The sequence below is a fragment of the Nannobrachium achirus genome, assembly GCF_963921795.1.
Source record: "Nannobrachium achirus genome assembly, chromosome: 2".
Classification (NCBI taxonomy): Eukaryota; Metazoa; Chordata; class Actinopteri; order Myctophiformes; family Myctophidae; genus Nannobrachium; species Nannobrachium achirus.
In genome coordinates this window covers 41,184,540-41,203,213 of record NC_137811.1, presented here as the reverse complement: position 1 = coordinate 41,203,213, position 18,674 = coordinate 41,184,540, and the positions used below count along the sequence as shown (strand labels likewise).

At 40.0% G+C, this 18,674-nt stretch overlaps 2 protein-coding genes across 2 annotated transcripts in view; one reads left to right on the top strand and one right to left on the bottom strand.

Moving 5' to 3' along the window:
• atg5 (ATG5 autophagy related 5 homolog) overlaps positions 1 to 11,080 on the bottom strand; it is a 39,867-nt gene extending 28,787 nt beyond the window's left edge. The window contains exons 1-6 of the mRNA XM_080747503.1: positions 10,986 to 11,080; positions 10,021 to 10,270; positions 6,698 to 6,825; positions 5,617 to 5,695; positions 4,940 to 5,102; positions 985 to 1,079 (exon numbers count right to left, since the gene is read on the bottom strand). Of these exons, the coding sequence (XP_080603629.1) occupies positions 985 to 1,079; positions 4,940 to 5,102; positions 5,617 to 5,695; positions 6,698 to 6,825; positions 10,021 to 10,128 (573 nt within the window). The 5' untranslated portion in view covers positions 10,129 to 10,270; positions 10,986 to 11,080. The remainder of the gene's footprint in view (positions 1 to 984; positions 1,080 to 4,939; positions 5,103 to 5,616; positions 5,696 to 6,697; positions 6,826 to 10,020; positions 10,271 to 10,985) is intronic.
• A 2,905-nt stretch (positions 11,081 to 13,985) lies between these two features.
• On the top strand, positions 13,986 to 18,151 carry dctn3 (dynactin 3 (p22)). The gene is made up of 7 exons (XM_080720554.1): positions 13,986 to 14,142; positions 14,537 to 14,621; positions 15,320 to 15,406; positions 15,648 to 15,731; positions 16,740 to 16,798; positions 16,909 to 16,968; positions 17,448 to 18,151. Exons 1-7 carry the CDS (start codon positions 13,987 to 13,989, stop codon positions 17,538 to 17,540), a joined length of 624 nt encoding a protein of 207 aa, XP_080576680.1. The 5' UTR covers position 13,986; the 3' UTR covers positions 17,541 to 18,151.
• The last annotated feature ends 523 nt before the right edge of the window (positions 18,152 to 18,674 follow it).

Here is an 18,674-nt window from a genome sequence, read left to right as displayed (position 1 = left end):
ATATATACTTATATTTAATGTGCCCCCTCTATTGATGCACCTTCTCTTTTTTGGTACTGTACTGCTCTTGTTTTTTACGCTTATCTATCTTTTCCTACTTCTCTGTAACTTTGTAAATAACTGTATACTGCTGTGCTACAACTGAATTTCCCCCTTGGGATAATAAAGGTATCTATCTATCTATCTATATTTATGGCTTAGGAAAATGGAATCAAATCAAACAATCTACTTACAATATATTCCCAGATTGTTTAGCTACCAAATGGCTAATGATGCAGTTGTTAAGTGGAGCTACAGTACATCTCTCTTTCATTTGATTTGCATTAGGCCTACAATGTCATTTTGGGTATGCCAATTAGTCAGGCAGAGCCACTGGCAAAAAAAAAAAAGAAGACGGAAAAAGAAGACGGAAAAATCGGCGATTTCAATGGCCGCTTTCAAGATGTTTTGGCCATTATCTCTGGAATGCAAGGTCCAATATGCTCAGTTTAAAGCTTGTTGGATGCGTGACATCGAGGATATTAAGCTGGTGGGCCGGAAGTGGCCCGGGGGCTATACTTTTCCTATTATGCTGACATATTATAAGCCTTATAATATGTCAGCATAATTTATAAGGCTGGGCGATATAAATGACAATTTTAATGAATGATTAATGAATTATTTTTCCATATAGTTTATTTTTCACGGCCACAGCTTCATAGCTTGATACAATAACAAGCTAAGCACATAATGTCAAGTATAATGGTTTCTGGTACACTTTGCTTAGGAAGTGCTGAGTGGGACGCTACAAGCCATAATGGTGTCCTATTACTGTACGATGGGGCATCAAGGGCATATTTTCTTTTTGTATCCTTATACAGTATATCCTTCCTCTGCAATATTTGAATGCTGTGTAAGTCTGACAACGTCTCGTATCACATCGCATTGTGAGGGAGGCAAATGATTAATATGTTTCATTCAGTGTGTCATCAGTTTGTTACTGACCTGGTATATCCTAAAGGGGATGTAGCGGAAACCTCCATCTTCGGTGGGATACTCCATCAGCTTTCTGTTCATGGCCCAGAACTGATCAAACTTATCTGGAACAGCACACGTACACGCACGCATGCACACGCGCACAAGCACACGCGCACAAGCACACGCACACACACAAAAACAGTCAGATAGTTCAATAAATAAAACTACATTACAATACCATATCAAGATTTTTAATCATAAGTACCAAAAGTAGAAAGTACTCATTGTGCCGAATGAGGGGTCGATTCACTCAACTAACGTGATTTTTAACACTTCTGCTGCCCCTTACTTTGAAGGGATGAATTTTCCTTGCTGCCGCGCTGCGGAGAGGAACAAAGGGATTTTCTTGGGACTATCGGGAGAGGCTGTAAATGAGTTAAAAAAAATCACGATTTTGTAGTTCAGAATCGTTTAAATGTTTTGTATTTTTTTTATTGAGGTGAAATAAGTTACAATGAGTTTCAAAAACTCCCCCCTCCACCGCCTGCTACGCTGATGGCTGATGGAAAGTGCTGTAGTCCTATGATAACCACTTAAACATTTAAATCCAGAGTTTATAAAAAAAAGCAATGTAATTTTGGGGAAAAACATCTCAATAATCGTGATATTGAATTGCAAATCGCTGAATCGCAATGAAATCAAGAATGGTGATATAAATCGAATCATCACCCTAGGTATCGAAATCGAAAAGGGAGGTAAGTGAATCTCCCACCCCTATGCAGAATGTCCCATTTCACAAGTTTTCAAGTATGTATAAAATAGGGATGTCACCGAATAATCGATTTTCGAATATTCGTTAGATTAATCAATATTCGATTTTAATATTTCATAATCGATTTTTTTTTTTTTTTTTTTCGTTTTTTTTTTTTTTTTTTTAAATACTATTTTTTGGCTTAGTTAGTTAGTTTCAACCAAAATATAGAATATAGGCTAACAATAGTATTAATGATAATAGTAAATGGCCATTGATTTATTATTCACACCAGCACCAACTGTAAACTGTGTAGAGTGAAGGAGCACAGCAGAGTGGCTGCCTGCTACACACTCCCCTCCCCCCCTGTCTCAGACACAGGTGTGATTGATTCAGGCTTGATTGTTTGGTACTTGGTGGCCATCATCAAAGAAAAGGGAAAACAGCGTCCTCTGTATTGTAAAGCATCACAGAATCTGTTCTTGAGAGATTAGGTGAACAGTACACTGGCACACTAAAAAGAAAGATGAAGAGTAGTAGTTAGGCTACCAATTACCTGAAGAGCCATGTTGTACATATGTAAATGTGCATTGAAATCCAGTAAAAAAAAAAAAAAAAAAACGAAAAACAGAAGATTTTTTTTTTTTTTTTTTTTTATAAAAAAAAAATAATAATTAATTATCGATTTTCGAATAATATTCGAATATTGCTATAGAATAATCGATTTTGATAAAGGTCCATTTTTGACATCCCTAGTATAAAATGTATAAAACTATTTACTGTATATACTGTATATTGGGCTGAATTGGTTAATGTGTGTTTTCTAATGATAATAAAAATCTACAAAGTAACTAGTAAATAAAGTATATAAAAAGTAAATTAAGATTCCTCAAATTTGTACTTATGAGGCAAAAGGAGGAGCCAGGTCTATATTAATAAGCTGGACATAGAAAATCTGAACTAAACAGCGGAATGTGCCGCACACTCAGCCCTAATGCAAATAAAATGTAAATAGTCAAAGTTTTGAGCCAGAGATCTTTGTCATGGCATCATTCAACCATTATGAAAGTTGGCCCAATCACCCAAGTCTTTTCACTTTCACACAAACCTGGGCTTTTTAAATGTTTCACAGCCTCCTTCTCTCACATTTAAGATTTAAAGTCACTCTCTCCCTGTCTAGGCCTCTCTGTTTCTAGTTTGTTTTAGATGTGAAAGTCCTCATAGAGAGGACATGGTTTCAAGCTTGTTGTTTTTGGGGGGTCTGGGACTGGGTGGGCTCTCACTTTCATATGTCGCTAAAGATTTTTTCCCAGCCATTCAATTGCTACTGCGTCCAATTCTCATTGTTCTGTCATTGATTAACTAAAATTTAATATAAGTAATAAATCCTGCAGTTCAGTCAAAGCATTTATATGATAAAATGTTCACATTTGTTTTCCAAAATTCACTCTCATTAACTTTAATAGACACATTTTCACGTGAATTCAGGGTAGAAAGCAAAACAAAACATACTAGAGATGGATTAGCTGCCAGCAGGGAGCCAACACAATTTACCACATTAGGTTGAGATTGAGATTGAGAGATTCAATTTATTGTCAGTGTACAGTACAAGTACAGTACAGCGAAAAGTATTTTGTAAAGGTGGTAGGTCAGTTATAATCTGTGTCTATACTACATACCTGAAAATGCATAATTATAACATTTGACATCCATTTGACAAAATTCATGAAAAAGTACATTCAAATAGCTACTTTTATACAGAGATCTCACAATATTGGTGAGCAATCATAAATGCTTGCTTCTTCTTTTTTTCTTTTTTACAGAACCAAATAAAACCGCACTGCTTTATGCCAGTGTTCTGAAATCAGAGGCTTTGAGTATAAGATAACAGTCAGTCAGTCGGTGTCTAGTGCTACATTATGCTGCTTGACAGCTGTTATGCTCCACACTTATTCTCTAATGACAGCTATTGTCAGTTTTACAGATAAACATTGTATCCGACTATGAAACTCAGGTGACAGTCCAAACGAAATCCATAATGATGTGGCATTTCCTCAGTCAAGGTGACCACGAGCAGCATTGAAAGCACTGTGGTAACGACATGCACATAATATGTGCATGGCTTCCCGACATGCATACCTACATTTGCCAGTAAGAGGTGATACATAATTTAAAGTAACAAGGGTAGTCAGGTTGGTCAGCAAGATTGTCTAGAACAATAATGTCACTCATGAATAATCCAATTTCCAGATGTAGCCCAACTGAAAGAAATGTTTGCGTACAGCTCATGCTTTTTCACTAGCATTCAAGACTTGGTTTTTCTATTCCAAAACAGGTTACGTGATGAGGATGAATAAGAGAAGGCCATGTTTGATATGACCCAATCAATCAAAAGGTCTCCCTTCCTTCCTGCCCGTCCAGACTAAAGTACAATACCGCTACAACACTGCTTTTCAGAGAAATTGAACCAGTTGTGCGGCAATATTTCAAATAAATCAGACAAAGAAATCCCCCCAAAATCTGCCCACGCATGAATACACCACCACCCAGCGATCAGAGAGTATGGCCCACCCACAACGGATAATGGTTAAGTCATCGACAGGTACGCCTACGCAGGGAGCCAGTAGCGTCTTTGCTAAGCGCACGGGTTACTGAGAATCTAGGGGAGGTTGGGCTTTCTGTGACTGCTTTCAGATGGAACCCTGGGGGTGTTTTAGGGGTGAGATGTGCTGTTTGTTGTGGAAAGGAAGACGAAAGGATAAAGCGTGGGCTGTTATTAAGAATGTTATTAATATAAGAGATAGATGACTTTTCTTTATTTTTTTTGTTTGAACGTGTGCAGCCAAAAAGACACGTGAACCCATGTGTGGGTACATGTGGACATAAACGTAGTGCTTACGAATCATTGTTTTTGTGGAGGAAAGATGTGCCTATCTATGTACATGTAAGGCTTTGTGAATTTGTGTACGTGTAAGCAGGGGTGTATTGGTGATTAATTTTTTTTTTTACTGCCGGACACTATTTTAAAGACGTACCACACACACACGACAGTAGCCATTTGGGGTTACAATTTACTTGGCTCATGAATCGAGGGGGACACGCGTTCTAGCGTGCACATCCGGTACATTGCGGTACCTGCGCAAGCGCATGACAAATTATTGGCCACACGCCGTGGTACCCCGTTCTACGATTAGTACATGTGCTTGTATCAATCAGTGCATGTGAAAGTACCATTCTGCAGGCCCATCCAAAGCTGCTTGTGGTCTTTCTTCTGCATGTCATTGATCACCTGGCTCTTGTGTTTCAGTGCATCAGCCTCCTTGATGCAAGACATGAAGTGGGCCTCTATTATCGAGTTGGTAGGGCAGTGGAGCAGATCACGCTCAGGGAAACTCTGGGAAACACAAGTGCAAATACACACACAGCATATTATTATTATTATTATGTGGATCTTGTTCCATTTTAGTGTTCTGTAGGCTAATACCCAGTACAACTAATATAGATATTGGCTATGATGAAGATTACCAATATCACTTTCAGTAACAGAATATTTCATGCACCATATACTGAGAACACATTAACACAGAATACAAAAGAAACATACACCATTTTTCATATGCTATCCTTGCAATTTCCCAAAATAGTATTAGTAGTGGTGGTGGTGAACTTCAGCCAGTAAAGGCTCATTCATACTAGGGTGAAGTGAGTAGCTCCTCACTTTTTTAGGTGATGGGGTGATGTCGGAAAGTAAAAGCAGGGAGATGTGTCTGGGTTTGCGGTGAAGCGCTCTTCACTACGGCTAATGACGTAATGTTGTAGTTTTCTGACTTTAGAAAACTACACCACGGTGAACTGCTCTTCACCTTCTCTGGAGTATGAATGAGCCGTAACAGTTGTCTGGTCTCTACCTTAAAGTGCACAGTGATGTTCCAGGGTAGGGCAGAGTTGGACGCATGGAGGTCAAACAGCATTCCGATTGGATTGTGCCTGGCAGGAGGTAACAAACACAAGATCCCATCACTCTAAGGTCTGAGTACTGACTGTGACTGATAACTGTGACTGATTTACTCATACAGTACATTAGCACATTAATAGGCATGACAGGACGCATCATTTTGGCACGAGTGTTGGGGCATAAAAAAATAAAAATAAATCACATTTATGCGATAGTGAACAAATATATCACTGAAAGATTATTTTTTATTATTAACAAACTGTTGTTTAATTGAAAAGGTTACACAGAATGACTTTGACAAAAATGTACAAACAAAACCATGGCCAATATACCAATATTGTATACTAACACAACCATTGCCATTACGTTTTTTTGTGGTCCTAGGCTGACACCTGGTGGCTCAATTTAGTAACTGACTCAGCAAAATGCTGAGGAAGGTGCAAAGCTTTTGCTTATACTTCATCATGATCTTACGATGGTGCCAGTCTAGAAGCACACAACGTGTCATCATCGCCACAGGACCTTTACACATTGTCAAGTACTGTGACCAAACAAGAGTTTATCGTTGTGAGGTAAAGACAAGAGTTGGGACTTGAGGAACAGTGTCTCAATATACTGTAGGTATGGGCAACATTAAGGAAACATTTGAATGTTCCCGACTACATGGACTTTTGGAATGTGAAAGAACATAAGTCTGATATTGGAATATCATTTCTTTCAGGAGGAAATAATATTTTGTTGTTGCTTAAACCACTTATTATTATGGGCAAATATTTTCAAAACCTTTCAATTTGTTTTTGAAAATAGTTTCACGACAAAGTAAATCAGGCCTGGGTGGTTAAGTGAATGAAGACAATAGCCTGAAAGAGGCTAAATAAATGATTGTTCCTCCCTCATGGGGTGCTGTGCACACATTGTTAACCGTTTGACTTTATATTATGTCCTGGAACCAGCCAAAAGGATACTCATCACACGCAATTTCCCCCCCCCAATTACCTACATGTCTATATATGGACATATGTGCTTCTTCGTACCATTTGAGAGGCGTTCCTTCATACTCAAACCACATCTCCTCCACATCCTCAGCCTTCACCACCTTGAGGAAGTGCTTCTTCACCTTGTCTGTGACCAGAGGCAGGTAGCTCACCCTGGGCAACAGCAGCTGCAGCGACAACAGAGAACATGTTTGGTTATAGATAATACACCTACCCAGGGCTCCTCACTGTTATTTAAACCCATATGCCTAGAATTATTTAATGCTACGAGCTTGTAGATCAGCTATTTTTGAAAAATCTAGATTTTAAAAATATATATATATATTTTTAAAAGCCAATTAAAAGCAAATATATATAGTTTTTTAAATGCGAACATTGTTAAACTCAAATATTTGCTTCTGGGTGGTCCCTGGAACACAACATATTTTGAGATGGGGCTCGGCGGCCAAATGCATGTAAAACCCCCATGTTTGGGGGTCCTTGACATGAAAAAGTTTGAGAACCACTGATTTAGAAGAAGGATTTAGAAGACATTTATAGAATCGATTCAAAAATATTCAAAGACTTGCACAAAATAATTTTTCAAAAATAGCAGATCTACAAGCTCGCATGAGCTTGTGAGCTTTAGCCTGATTTCAGACTCTGCACTGGAGCTTGAGTCTGACATTGTCCCATTGTGTTGAGATTTCAAATGGGGATTTGAAATTTGAAATTCCCAATCACAAGAGATCTGGTGGGAGGGGTTGTGTTTGACTTGTGTGTACACACAAATAGTCCCCCCCCCCCCACCCCCCTCTATGACAGGCATCAAACAGGCAAGGCCACAGGTCTTTGTTGTTGTCCATTTTTTGAGGGCACAAAGGCCAAATTCCAGGGCTGGAAGGCCATCAAATAAAACAAGATTTTAGTCCATTGAAAGAATTTGTTGAATTTAAGGGTTTGGGATGATAATCTAATCTGTAGTGAAATAGATAAATGATGGTATTTACAAATTACAATCTGATCCATGCTCAGCCCTGCACCAATCAAAGTCACTCACTGGATTGGTTTAAAGATGGGGACTACTGGGGGAGTTAAGATTTCAAAATCAAACCAAAAAACACTGGTGTCTACATGACAAGAAAGAGACACCGGTGTCTACTGTCTACATATTGACCAGAAAGAGGCAGAGGAGAAAGTGGTACAGTCAGCTGGGACATTAAGGCAACTGTGGCCTCAGGTCATGCCATTGGTTTGAGGGGTACAAGGCCAAACTGAGGGGCAACGACGGCCATGGCCTTCAAGGCCTCCATGAAATTCCTGCCCTGATCAGTACACTCGCCCCAAAACACAGTCACCACAGGCGTATATCTGCGGGATGGTCTCTGCCGAGGTTATTCCTAAACATAACCTCTGTAAACTGTGCCTAAAAGATTAAACCTAAACTTATTCCTAACCTCAACCTCAGTAAATCGGTGCCAAAAACTAACCCTATTCCTAAACCTCAGTAAAACTATGCCTAACCCTAAAGTTATTTCTAAGCTTATCCTCTGAAAAATAAATACAAGAACACAAGAACTGCCCCATCAAGCAATCGGCGTGAGGTCGGTGGGAAACAATGAGGGCAAGCGTGTTTCAAGGCGAGCATTCCGGTTACCACATGAACCCTAGCATCCCTTTTCTGAGCATATCATAATAAGACAGACTAGATTTGGTGTAGACTAGTATAGCCCTGGGGGTTTAAGTAGTTAACTCAGACAGTGTAAAAAAGTAACTAAATGCAACCGTAAGCATTTATACACTCTGAATTAAATAATGTGTAATGCACTGAAGGCCAAGGAGAATTCCATGGAAACACATGAAGGCACATGACGCTATCTACGCGTGTCAATGCAAATAACAGAGCCTCTGTGTGGACAGTGACAGGGTGTCGTCCACACAGCATTGCTTGGGCCTGCCTTGACTGCCTGTGCAAGATACACGGTAACATGTCATTAGGTCGAACACCCTTTGGATCGACCACCAAACTCTAACCCAAACCCTAATCCTAACCTCAGTAAAACTATGCCTAACCCTAACCCTAAACCTAACCTCAGTAACCGTGATGCGGGTGATTATCTAACCTGCCGACGCTCGCGGGTGATTATCTAACCTGCTGACGCTGTTCGACCCAACGGGAGTTTGTTCGACTTATGGGGCAGTCCCAGATACACTATACCACTAAGATACCCATGTACCAGTCAAACTACTTCCAAAACGTCAAAAACATCCACAAACAGAGGCAGCTCCACTGATCACGTTCAACACAGATTCAGCACAAACTAAAGGTAAATTTATTCTCCTGCTATGCCACAAAAATGTGGAATGCCCTACAAACGGCCTTAGAGGAGTGTATCCTTCCCTACCCTCCATTAAGACCGCTCTGAAAGAACACTTACAGGTGACTGCAACTCGAAACTGGTAAGAAGACAAAAGCCTAACCCTGACCTATTTACTGTAAAAGAAAAAATATACATATTTTTTTTTCTAGTCCAGATTACTGACTGTTATATAGTATGATGTTTTTTGCAATGTACTATGATATTTGTCTGTCATTTAATGTCTCAAAGAATTGAGTACAAAAGGACCCCAATGTAAACAAGCCATTGTGCTTTCTTGGGTTTTAATCATTGCGACCGTCAGGTCACAAGTTACTATGAAAACCTCCAACGGCTGTCCCTCCGTCAGTCAGTCCCTCTCTCTGTCCGTCACGTCACGTCACACTTTTGGCCCTACTCTTATCACCGGCACCGTTGCCCCTATCCATGCTAAACTTTGCACACACACACTCCTTGGCTGGCAAACCACAACCTCCGCCCCCGATTTCTCACATGCCCCTCTTCTAGCACCATCATGAGGTTGCTTTTTGCAGACAACATTAATGGACACTGCTCCTACAGATGTTGCCTACAATGCCACTTACAGGCCAATTTGTGTATACATGCGACCTGATGGTCGCTTATCTCCCGATTAGGGAGTCTTACTGGTGTTAGTAGGTTGTATCTGAACAGTTCTGTCCTGTGCTTTTCCTGTGTGTGTGAGTATGTGTGTGTACAGCCGATGCTGAAATGCATGGAACCAATTGGACCTGTACGTGTTGTGTGCATCATGTGCATTGTGTGTGTGTGTGTGTGTGTGTGTGTGTGTGTGTGTGTGTGTGTGTGTGTGTGTGTGTGTTCAAAAGCAACACTTGAAGGTAGGTCAGCCAGCGGTATTGCAGCTAGATAGATACGGACGAAGTAGGGAGGGACAGACGGACATAGGGACCTACACACAAAGCCACGTATTGGGAGCGGCTAGCACCGCTAAAAAAAAACTAAAAAGCCCATGAGCAGTCAACTCACATAGAAGGGCTCAGCCTCTCTGTCTGTGACCTCATCCTGGTAAAGGGTGAAGCAGGTGGGGATCCGGCCGAACCACACGTCTCGCAGGACGTCCTTGTCATCTGCCATGCTGCTGCTGGTGCTCCCGGTGGCACAGTAACATAAAGAATGGATCCTTCAGCAGCAAACAGAATGAGATCCTGGAATCTTGTCGGTTGGCCACGTAGTATCAGTATATAAAAACACACCTTTACCTGCCGTTAGATTCCCCCTGCAGACACAGTCATAAAACCCAAATGTTATACTAAGCATACAAACACTAAAGGCAGAAGCAGATCAGTAGTCCTCCTGTGCAGACAGTTCGACCACCAGTGGTCCTTGAAGGGATTCCAGGTAATCCCAGCTAATTGATGGAGAGTTGGTAACCAGATCATAGATCTTTAACTCTTGACAGTGTAAAATGAAACCAATAGTAATAGTAGTGTTAAACAACTGCTGCATTACTTAATGCATAAGAAGTCTACACAATTAAAGAATGTAGAAGAATCAACGTTGATCAACGTTTCCTGTTATCTCTCCTATGGCACAACATCATTACAGCATGGAATTGTGGACAAAATCTTATCCAAAGATAACAAAATATTGTAAGTTTTGGGACTGAGAGGGTAAATCTCATCAGTCTGTGGCTCAAATGCCGAATAAATAATGGACCTTGATATGATGAAAAGGGTTGAAAACCACTAACCTGAACGATTAGACATGGACTATATAGTTAGTTTATATACTAACTAACTAGCTAGTAAGCTGCGCAGCAGTAAAAGCTAAATGACTGTAACACGTAGCACACCCGGCTAGCTAGCTAGGTAGCAGGTTAGCAAGCCAGCAGGTGAATGTTATTGCTCCTTGGGAGGAAACATATTGTCCATGGAAATAAATAATAGTTCCGTCCGACAGTGTCACGGCCATTAAATGTATGGAAAGCTTACTTTCTGGGACTGACAGTCAGCTGTGGGAGAACAGAAGGGCCGTGGTGACAGCAGGAGACTGGAGGAGTTGTCATCCGCCTCCTCTCCTGTCAGAGAGGAAAACATCTCACTGAGGTTCTGCTGACCAAGAGCGACACCTACAGTTACATCCCACAACTACAATCACAACACGTTTCATGTTTCTCTAACACTTAATTATTTTAGCGTCCTCGGTGTCTTTAATTAACAGAAATAATGATCGTATCTAGCTACACGCAGATTGAACCACGATTTCCTCCAGAAACATGTGAAAAGTGGCTGTTCTGTTCATTCCACAACAAATATGGCGGAATTTAAAGTCCGTTCAGTTTGTTCCATCATCAACACGCGACTTCCCCCGCCCTGACGTTTACGTCACTGGGGATTTTCATTTGGGTTTTGTTGTTGTGGAAGAGGCATCGAACAAGGGGCAAGTTCTGCCGATTTAAAATGACTCCAATACGGAAGTAAAACTTCCTATGATTGGCCGCTAGTTGCGCTGTTTTCCCCCTCGGCCGATAGCAAAAAGAATTGTTCACCATTGGATCCCATTCATTTTCCCCTTTCGTGTTCTAACCTTAATTAACATTTTCATGAATACTTTATGGTTCCTATCGCTAGTTATCGATAGCCTTTCAATCACCATCATATGCGTTTTGTCGAAATGTGGTCCAATGTATTTTTAAATAAATTATAAAGTTGCGGGGTGGGGGCGGGGCCGACTTCTGATTAAACTGATCTGCGGCCAGCCTGCATGCACTGATGCACAATTCGGTTACCCAGAGCAGAGCAGATCTAACAACTCGTCGTAATGCGACGCACTGTTAGCTAGATCGGTTTATTTTGTACAACGGCGTGTAAACATTTTTACAAAATAAATCTATTATACAAACCCAAGTTACAATGTACATTTAGCAGACGCTTAATCCAGAGCTATTAAAATGAGTGAGGACATAAATAAACACACATATATTCTCTATAATTATATAAATGTTAAAACATCGTTTTTGTTAATTCGCCTACAATGTATTTACTCTTATAGGCATATCAGCCACAAATACACGACTTGGTATTTATTTATTATGAAGGCTACCTACTGCCCGATTGTGTAACAAGCCTATATATAATGCCACCAAAACAATGCGTCTTTATTTGTTTTTTCTCGTCTTGATTTGTGCAAGTATGGCATGCCATTATAAACATATCGACACCAGACAACATATTAGTGGCCACTTACAGCCAAAATAGCCTATGTTCTAAGCCAAGGGAAGCCTATATTATTTTATAAACTCCTCTTTAACATTGGCATATGGCATTCTTGATAATTTGTCAATCATATGCCTACCACAGACTTACTTTACATTAGGCCTAATTCAGACCATTTATCAAATATTTCATGTAACATTTTGGAAACTGAAAACAGCACTTTTTATATGAAGTTGCATGTCCTGCTATCCTGTATAATTGCCATACCTCATATACCTGTTGTTGGAGCCAGGATGGGAGATCTCGGTCGGGAGCTCTTTTGGAATTTGAAGTTGGTCATAGCAGACTTCGGCGACGTGATGTTATGGCAATTATCTGGCTTTTTGTAGGTTTAGAACGGCTATTAGGTAATAATGTATTTCTCCCAAGTAACCACTCGTATATAAAGTGGTATAGCCTATACTATAATATAAAACTAAAAAGAAACACTCAACATTTAGCCTCACCAAATGGTATTAATTAAAACATTTGAAAATAACACTGAGGCTACAGTATAATTGTCAATAGAACAGTCTGCAGCAACGTCAAACTAAGTTAGCACTTACATTCACTCACACATACAAATGTCACACAAATTTGCATATGAACGCACACAAATAGACATAGGTTGATCTCACATTTTATTTCCAAAATATAAACCAGAATGAAATTGACTGAATCAAAGAGGAGGAATATGCTGAATGATGTAGGCCTGCTACTGTAAAAAACCTCAATCAAACAAATGACATGAATCAAGCGCATTTACGATCGCTGATTGAAATAACCTCTTTAGCCTCCCGGAATAATTAACCCACGATACTGCATGTCAGCTCAATAATTAGTTCATGAATCCATTCGTGAATCCAGCTTCTCTTCTACTGTAGGCTACTTAGCATGTCACAATCACAGACTGTAGTCACAATGGACAATGCATATGCATATTGCATCCATTCCTACATTAATCGCATTGTTAACATAGGTGTCAAATTGTTGTCAGCTTTTGTTAAGAGGTGTGACTGAGAACTATGAATGCAACTATGAACTATGAATGCAACCTCAGTCCTATAAACATCACAAATCCCTGTTAATAAATATGAATAAACACATGCATATTTCTCTGGACGAATGCCTCTTTGCTTTGTGAAAAGTCTTGTGGACAATTAGCCCCATATAACCTCGAGACACAACAGTATGCAGCGACGGGTGAGGTTCTATATGGGGCTAGTGGACAACTGGATTATTATAAGACCCAGCGGAACTACACGGGCACTTTCAAAAGTGGAGTCCTCAACAAGGCTTCCATGCGGGGTACAGAGTCCTAGACGGCCCGGTCAGGTTAGCGGTAGCCTCGGGAACCCAGGCTTGGTTAGCGGCGGCTGCAGCGGCTACTCCAGAGTCCAAACGTTTCGGTGCTCAAATCTCCGTGGCAAAATTAAAAAGTTATTCGGACATTTACTGTCACTGCGGTCCGTCTGTGTCATAGACTGTAGAAAAATAGGCTGTGTGTTGTTGTTGTTGTTGTTGTTGTTGCGTTGTTGGCTTCTGAGCGGTCCACGTTTTCTTCTTCGTCTGCTGTATTTTCGGCAGAGCTCAACACATTCTCCCAAGTATCCTTGCGTTGCACGTGACCGTTGGCAGCCAATAGCATCTCTGGTAGCGTTACAATTCTATTTATTTCTATGATGGCGACACCCATTTCAAGGCGTGGAAAAGGGCCGTTTGCGCTGCATAGAAACCAATGGCGTCATTTCGTCCATATTTTTCTACAGTCTATGGCATCGAAGGATCAACGATGGACAGAAACGCTGGAATTGATAACTTCGAAACGCGCGTCCAGGCGCTGGAAAGTCGTATATATGGCGAACGAAAGAATAGAGGAGGAAAACCTGTGAAGGTTTGTTCAGAGCAAGAGACAAAGATGTGTAAAGGACTTGATTTAGCTAACAGTGTTACGCCCTTTCAATCCATCCCAACGTCAGCAAAACTGCTAACGTAATCCATAGGATTTCTTGAAACGAATAATTACAAATTATATTTGAAAGACTAACTAACTATATTCATTTCTTCCTTAATTGTTTAATTACTGCTAAGTGCTAACTGCTTACTGTAGCATCTTCTTAGCATCTGAATCATGCAGATGCTACAGTTAGCTGCCTGCTATCCTGGCACATAACATATCATGTGATGTTTATATCATTATATCATCACGAAACTGTACCTTTTCCTATGCAAACTTCTATTAAAGTCTTCAATCAATGTTCTAATCTCCCTTGGATCTCTGTCTTTAGTGTGCAGAATCCCTTGCCAGAGTTCAAGCTGCACTGGCCAACACAGCCAACAAGAGAGAACGAGTGAAGATCCTTCACAAAAAGAGTAAGTTCTGTTCTGCACCTAAATTGGCACCCTAGAATGGCTGTAATATTACATACATATCATATATATTGTATTCCAAAGAATACAAGGACACGCACCCCAAAACACGCTCGCCTTGGGTCAGTAAAATATCTCCACTTTTTCACGAGTTGCACACACAACATTCTCTGTCGACTATGGGGCCCAAAATTGTTAAATGACTAAACAAATGAAAACTTCCCTTGGGGAGCTATACATTCATTATCCCACACCAATCGCAACGCACCTGTCAAGTGTGTACCTCATACTGTACGTATGCCATTGCCAAAGAAGGTTTGTTCAGTCCAGAAATCATTTTGGGTGGAGCTGTTTTACTAAACACACGTTTCCTCCCAGAATTTCAAATGGATAATTATGAAACTAGAGGACAATATTTGACTCCAAAATGATTCTTGGGTGAGTACACACACAGCACGGCAAAGTTTAATGCAGCAAAGATCAGGCTGCTACCCGGGCGGGCATAGGACCGATCTATGGCCGTGTATTTGGAATGCATGAAATGTATGTAATATCACAGCCATTCTAGGGCTACACCCAAAGACTGGCCATTTGAAAAATGATATGCCATATGGAGATGAAATTTCAATGTTACATTTGATAATTACAATCGGTTATATCACTGCTATTTATTTTTGAAATATATTTCTCTGTTGATGCAGTTGAAGACCTAGTGAAGTACTTAGACCCCCAGTTCACAGACCACATCACTGTCCCTGATGCCATGAAGCTGGAATTCATCCTTGCTGGTAAGAGACATGAAAACATGGGTGGCCTTATTATACCTGCCAAGGCTGCCATGTCTGAGTAGGCACAAGTGTCTGTGGACAGCAGAAGCAACGTGATTATACAACAATTGTATCGGCAATCAAGAGCCATGCACACTTTGTCGTGTCAAGAGGCCATTGTGAGACTTATACGCACATAAAGTACATGCAGTCACAAAATCTCTCCTAATGGTGAGTTTATACTTCTGTTTTATGCCTGCAGAGGAGGAATTCCTGCTTTCCCAGGCTGCTCTACTGGAGCAGGTCAGCAAACTCCAGCCACTTCTCGATAGCAACTACATCAGAGGTGGGGTTTCTTTTTTTGTCAAATAAGTTTTATTGCCAACAGATTATCAACAACAAAATGTATCAGTTATCAGAGTAACAATTTTCTGTTTTAGCATATTTAAGAAAGAAAAGAAAGAGAAAAGAAGAGCTGAAAACAAAAAAGAAATAAAATACAATATGACATCAAAACAACCCCTTCATACCCTCCCACCCCTACTGCTCAGTGACGAAACGCATAATAGAGAATCAGAATGAATTATTCAATGGACATGCATTAGAATAAACAGTCTGTTTAAAATCACATCATTCTTCTACTCAGGTAACGGACAAGGGGCAGCCAGATCTTATCAAATTGTGCCTGTCTGTCTTTAAGTGAATATCGTATTCTCTCAAGGTGAAGTGTACTAGTCATTTCATTAAGCCAGTGTTTAAATGCAGGTGCTTCCTCTTTTTTCCAATGAGTTCAAATCAGCTTCTTTGCTGTAATCAGACCATATGAAAGGAGATGTAGTTGTGAACTTGTCAAGTTGGAGATGGGGTCTGATGTGCCTAAGATAATTAGTATTGGGTCAATTTGGGTGTCCAAAATATCAGAGAGCACCTCAAAAATCTTAACCCAATATCTCTGTATTTGAGGACATAGGGCGAAGCTGTGTAATAAGTTTGCTTCCGGTGCATTGCATTTGTCACAGTTTGGGGAGATATCTGGGAATATCTTGTGCAATTTGGATTTGGAATAATGAAGCCTATGTATAGTTCGAAATTGAATAAGGCAGTGTCTAGAGTTAATCGAGCAAGAGTTAACTTCTTCTAAGCCATCATCCCAGAGCGTCTCTGATATCGGGGCCCCCAACGCATTTTCCCATGCTAATTTAATAGCTGAGGTAGTAGGAAGGCCGATAGCCTGTAAAGACAGAGGTGGGGTTTCTATGTTGTTGGATAGAATAGTACTCTCAACTCAGTTGTAACATTAATTATACACATGGCATTGTTGTAGTTTGTTTCAGTGTATGTCTTTTATTTACAGATGTACCAGAACATGCCACTAAGCTCCAACGTCTGTCACAGATTCACATCAAAGAACAGGTCTCCTATCTCTATCAGCTTCGTTTATACAACTACTCTTTCACTTGCACTACATAGTTCATCTTGTTTGTTTTTCTTCGTTAACACCTTTCTTCCCTCTTTCCTCTCAGGACCAAGCTGAAGCCCAGACCCAAGAGGTGAAGAGGCTTTTTGAGGAATACAACAAAATGGTGCGCCTCTCTCTTTTCACAGTTAAACGTACTGATTTTATTATCATTGGGAAACACTGTGAAGCCATGTGCTGACGATACCAAATCCTTTATATCAATAGTTCCCGACTTTTTTCCCTTTGAGCCCACCCTACTTTAATTTGAGACCAGCCATACAGGCCCACAGTGTGTAAAAACACATAAGTGCATGTGTGTGCGCGGCGTGCCACACACACATGCACTTACCTGTACATGTTAACCACTTAAGACCTATATACTGTTGTACTTCACAGATAAGACAACAGATACCTGAAATAGCAGATCTACAAGCTCACAGACTATTTTTATGATCCAATAATGCATTTTTTTTCTTCAATAATTTATTTTATGATTTAAAAATATACATAAATTAAAACAATGATTTTTGTAAAAAAAAAAAAAAAGGCACGTTCAGTTGACCGGACTTGCTGACCCTTTGACCCCTGACCTGTGATTTGCAGATGTTCCTGCTGTCGAAACAATTCGCCCAATGGGACGAGACACTGAGGAACCTGGAGGAGGCCAAGGGAATACGCCCCGTGGAACAGGACTAGACTAATTTTAGAAGGATGAATTTAATGATGATGACTGCACTTTGGTGGATGGGATGTCACACCAGACAAGTGCCCTTCGTTTAACTTGATCCCTGTATAAATGTCCACATTAACCAGTAATTTGGAGATTTGATGCTATGGACAAAAGACATATCGGTAATCTCAACTTGTTGATTAATTATTATTAGGCAAATAAGTTGATTTTATTTATATTTTTTGAGGGCAGTGAAGATGCAAACATTACTCATATTTTGAACTGTGCTCGATTTCCCATCTTTCCCATAGATAAGTTGTTCACTCAAATCCAGTTATTTCTTTGCAGTGAAATTTTGGAGACTGTGTACAGACAGCTGACAGATAGCCTTTTGTGCTTGTTTAGTTTCTTCTATGTGCGTGCACTACATTCCAAAGCTTCCATTGCTGCAGGGCTATCACAAGACCTTTTTATCCTTTCAACTGCTGCCTCCCTCAAGACTTTTATGTTTCTCTGGTTGTTATCCTGTACATTTGAACCTGAGGAGAACTAGAACTCACTTAAAGTAACTTAATTATTATATAGTTATACATCATGCTTGAAACATGAAATTAATATTAAAGTGTTTTTTTTCATGCAGGTGTGTCACAATTGTATTTTCTGACCATTTTAGGTTGACTTGAATATTAATACATTCATATCCTATATGCATCACACTGGGCTAAGCCCTGTATCAAACAGTAGAACGTGTCAGCAACCTTTTTGACATGAAGTGCCATGTTTTCATTTTCTTCATAATCAGTGTGCCATATCAAGTTATCAACTTTACGTTTAATTATGACACCAAATCAAAATGTTATATTTTGGTTCTCCATAGGCTATGCATATTAAACCTCTATTCTTCTTCTGTAATATTTTCTTCCACAGAACAGGATGTAATGATCATTAGAAGAGCAAAGCCCCACCTATCTCCCAGACTCCCTCCCCAGAGTTAATGGTTTAAATTAACAGACTTTTTAATACGTTTGATTTTAAAATGAAAAATCCTGTTCTCATACAGTTGCCTACCCCTGCGGGTAGATCGAATTTCAATCCTCGGAATACATAAAGTGATGCTTTTTCTGAATGCACTGGCTAAATTGGTGGTTGCTTGTAATGAA

Coding starts and splice junctions, on each gene's coding strand:
- dctn3 (XM_080720554.1), top strand. CDS start 13,987: ATGGCGTCATTTCGTCCATATTTTTCTACAGTCTATGGCATCGAAGGA. Junction 14,622..15,319: donor GAAGATCCTTCACAAAAAGA/GTAAGTTCTGTT, acceptor CTGTTGATGCAG/TTGAAGACCTAGTGAAGTAC. Junction 15,407..15,647: donor GCTGGAATTCATCCTTGCTG/GTAAGAGACATG, acceptor TTATGCCTGCAG/AGGAGGAATTCCTGCTTTCC.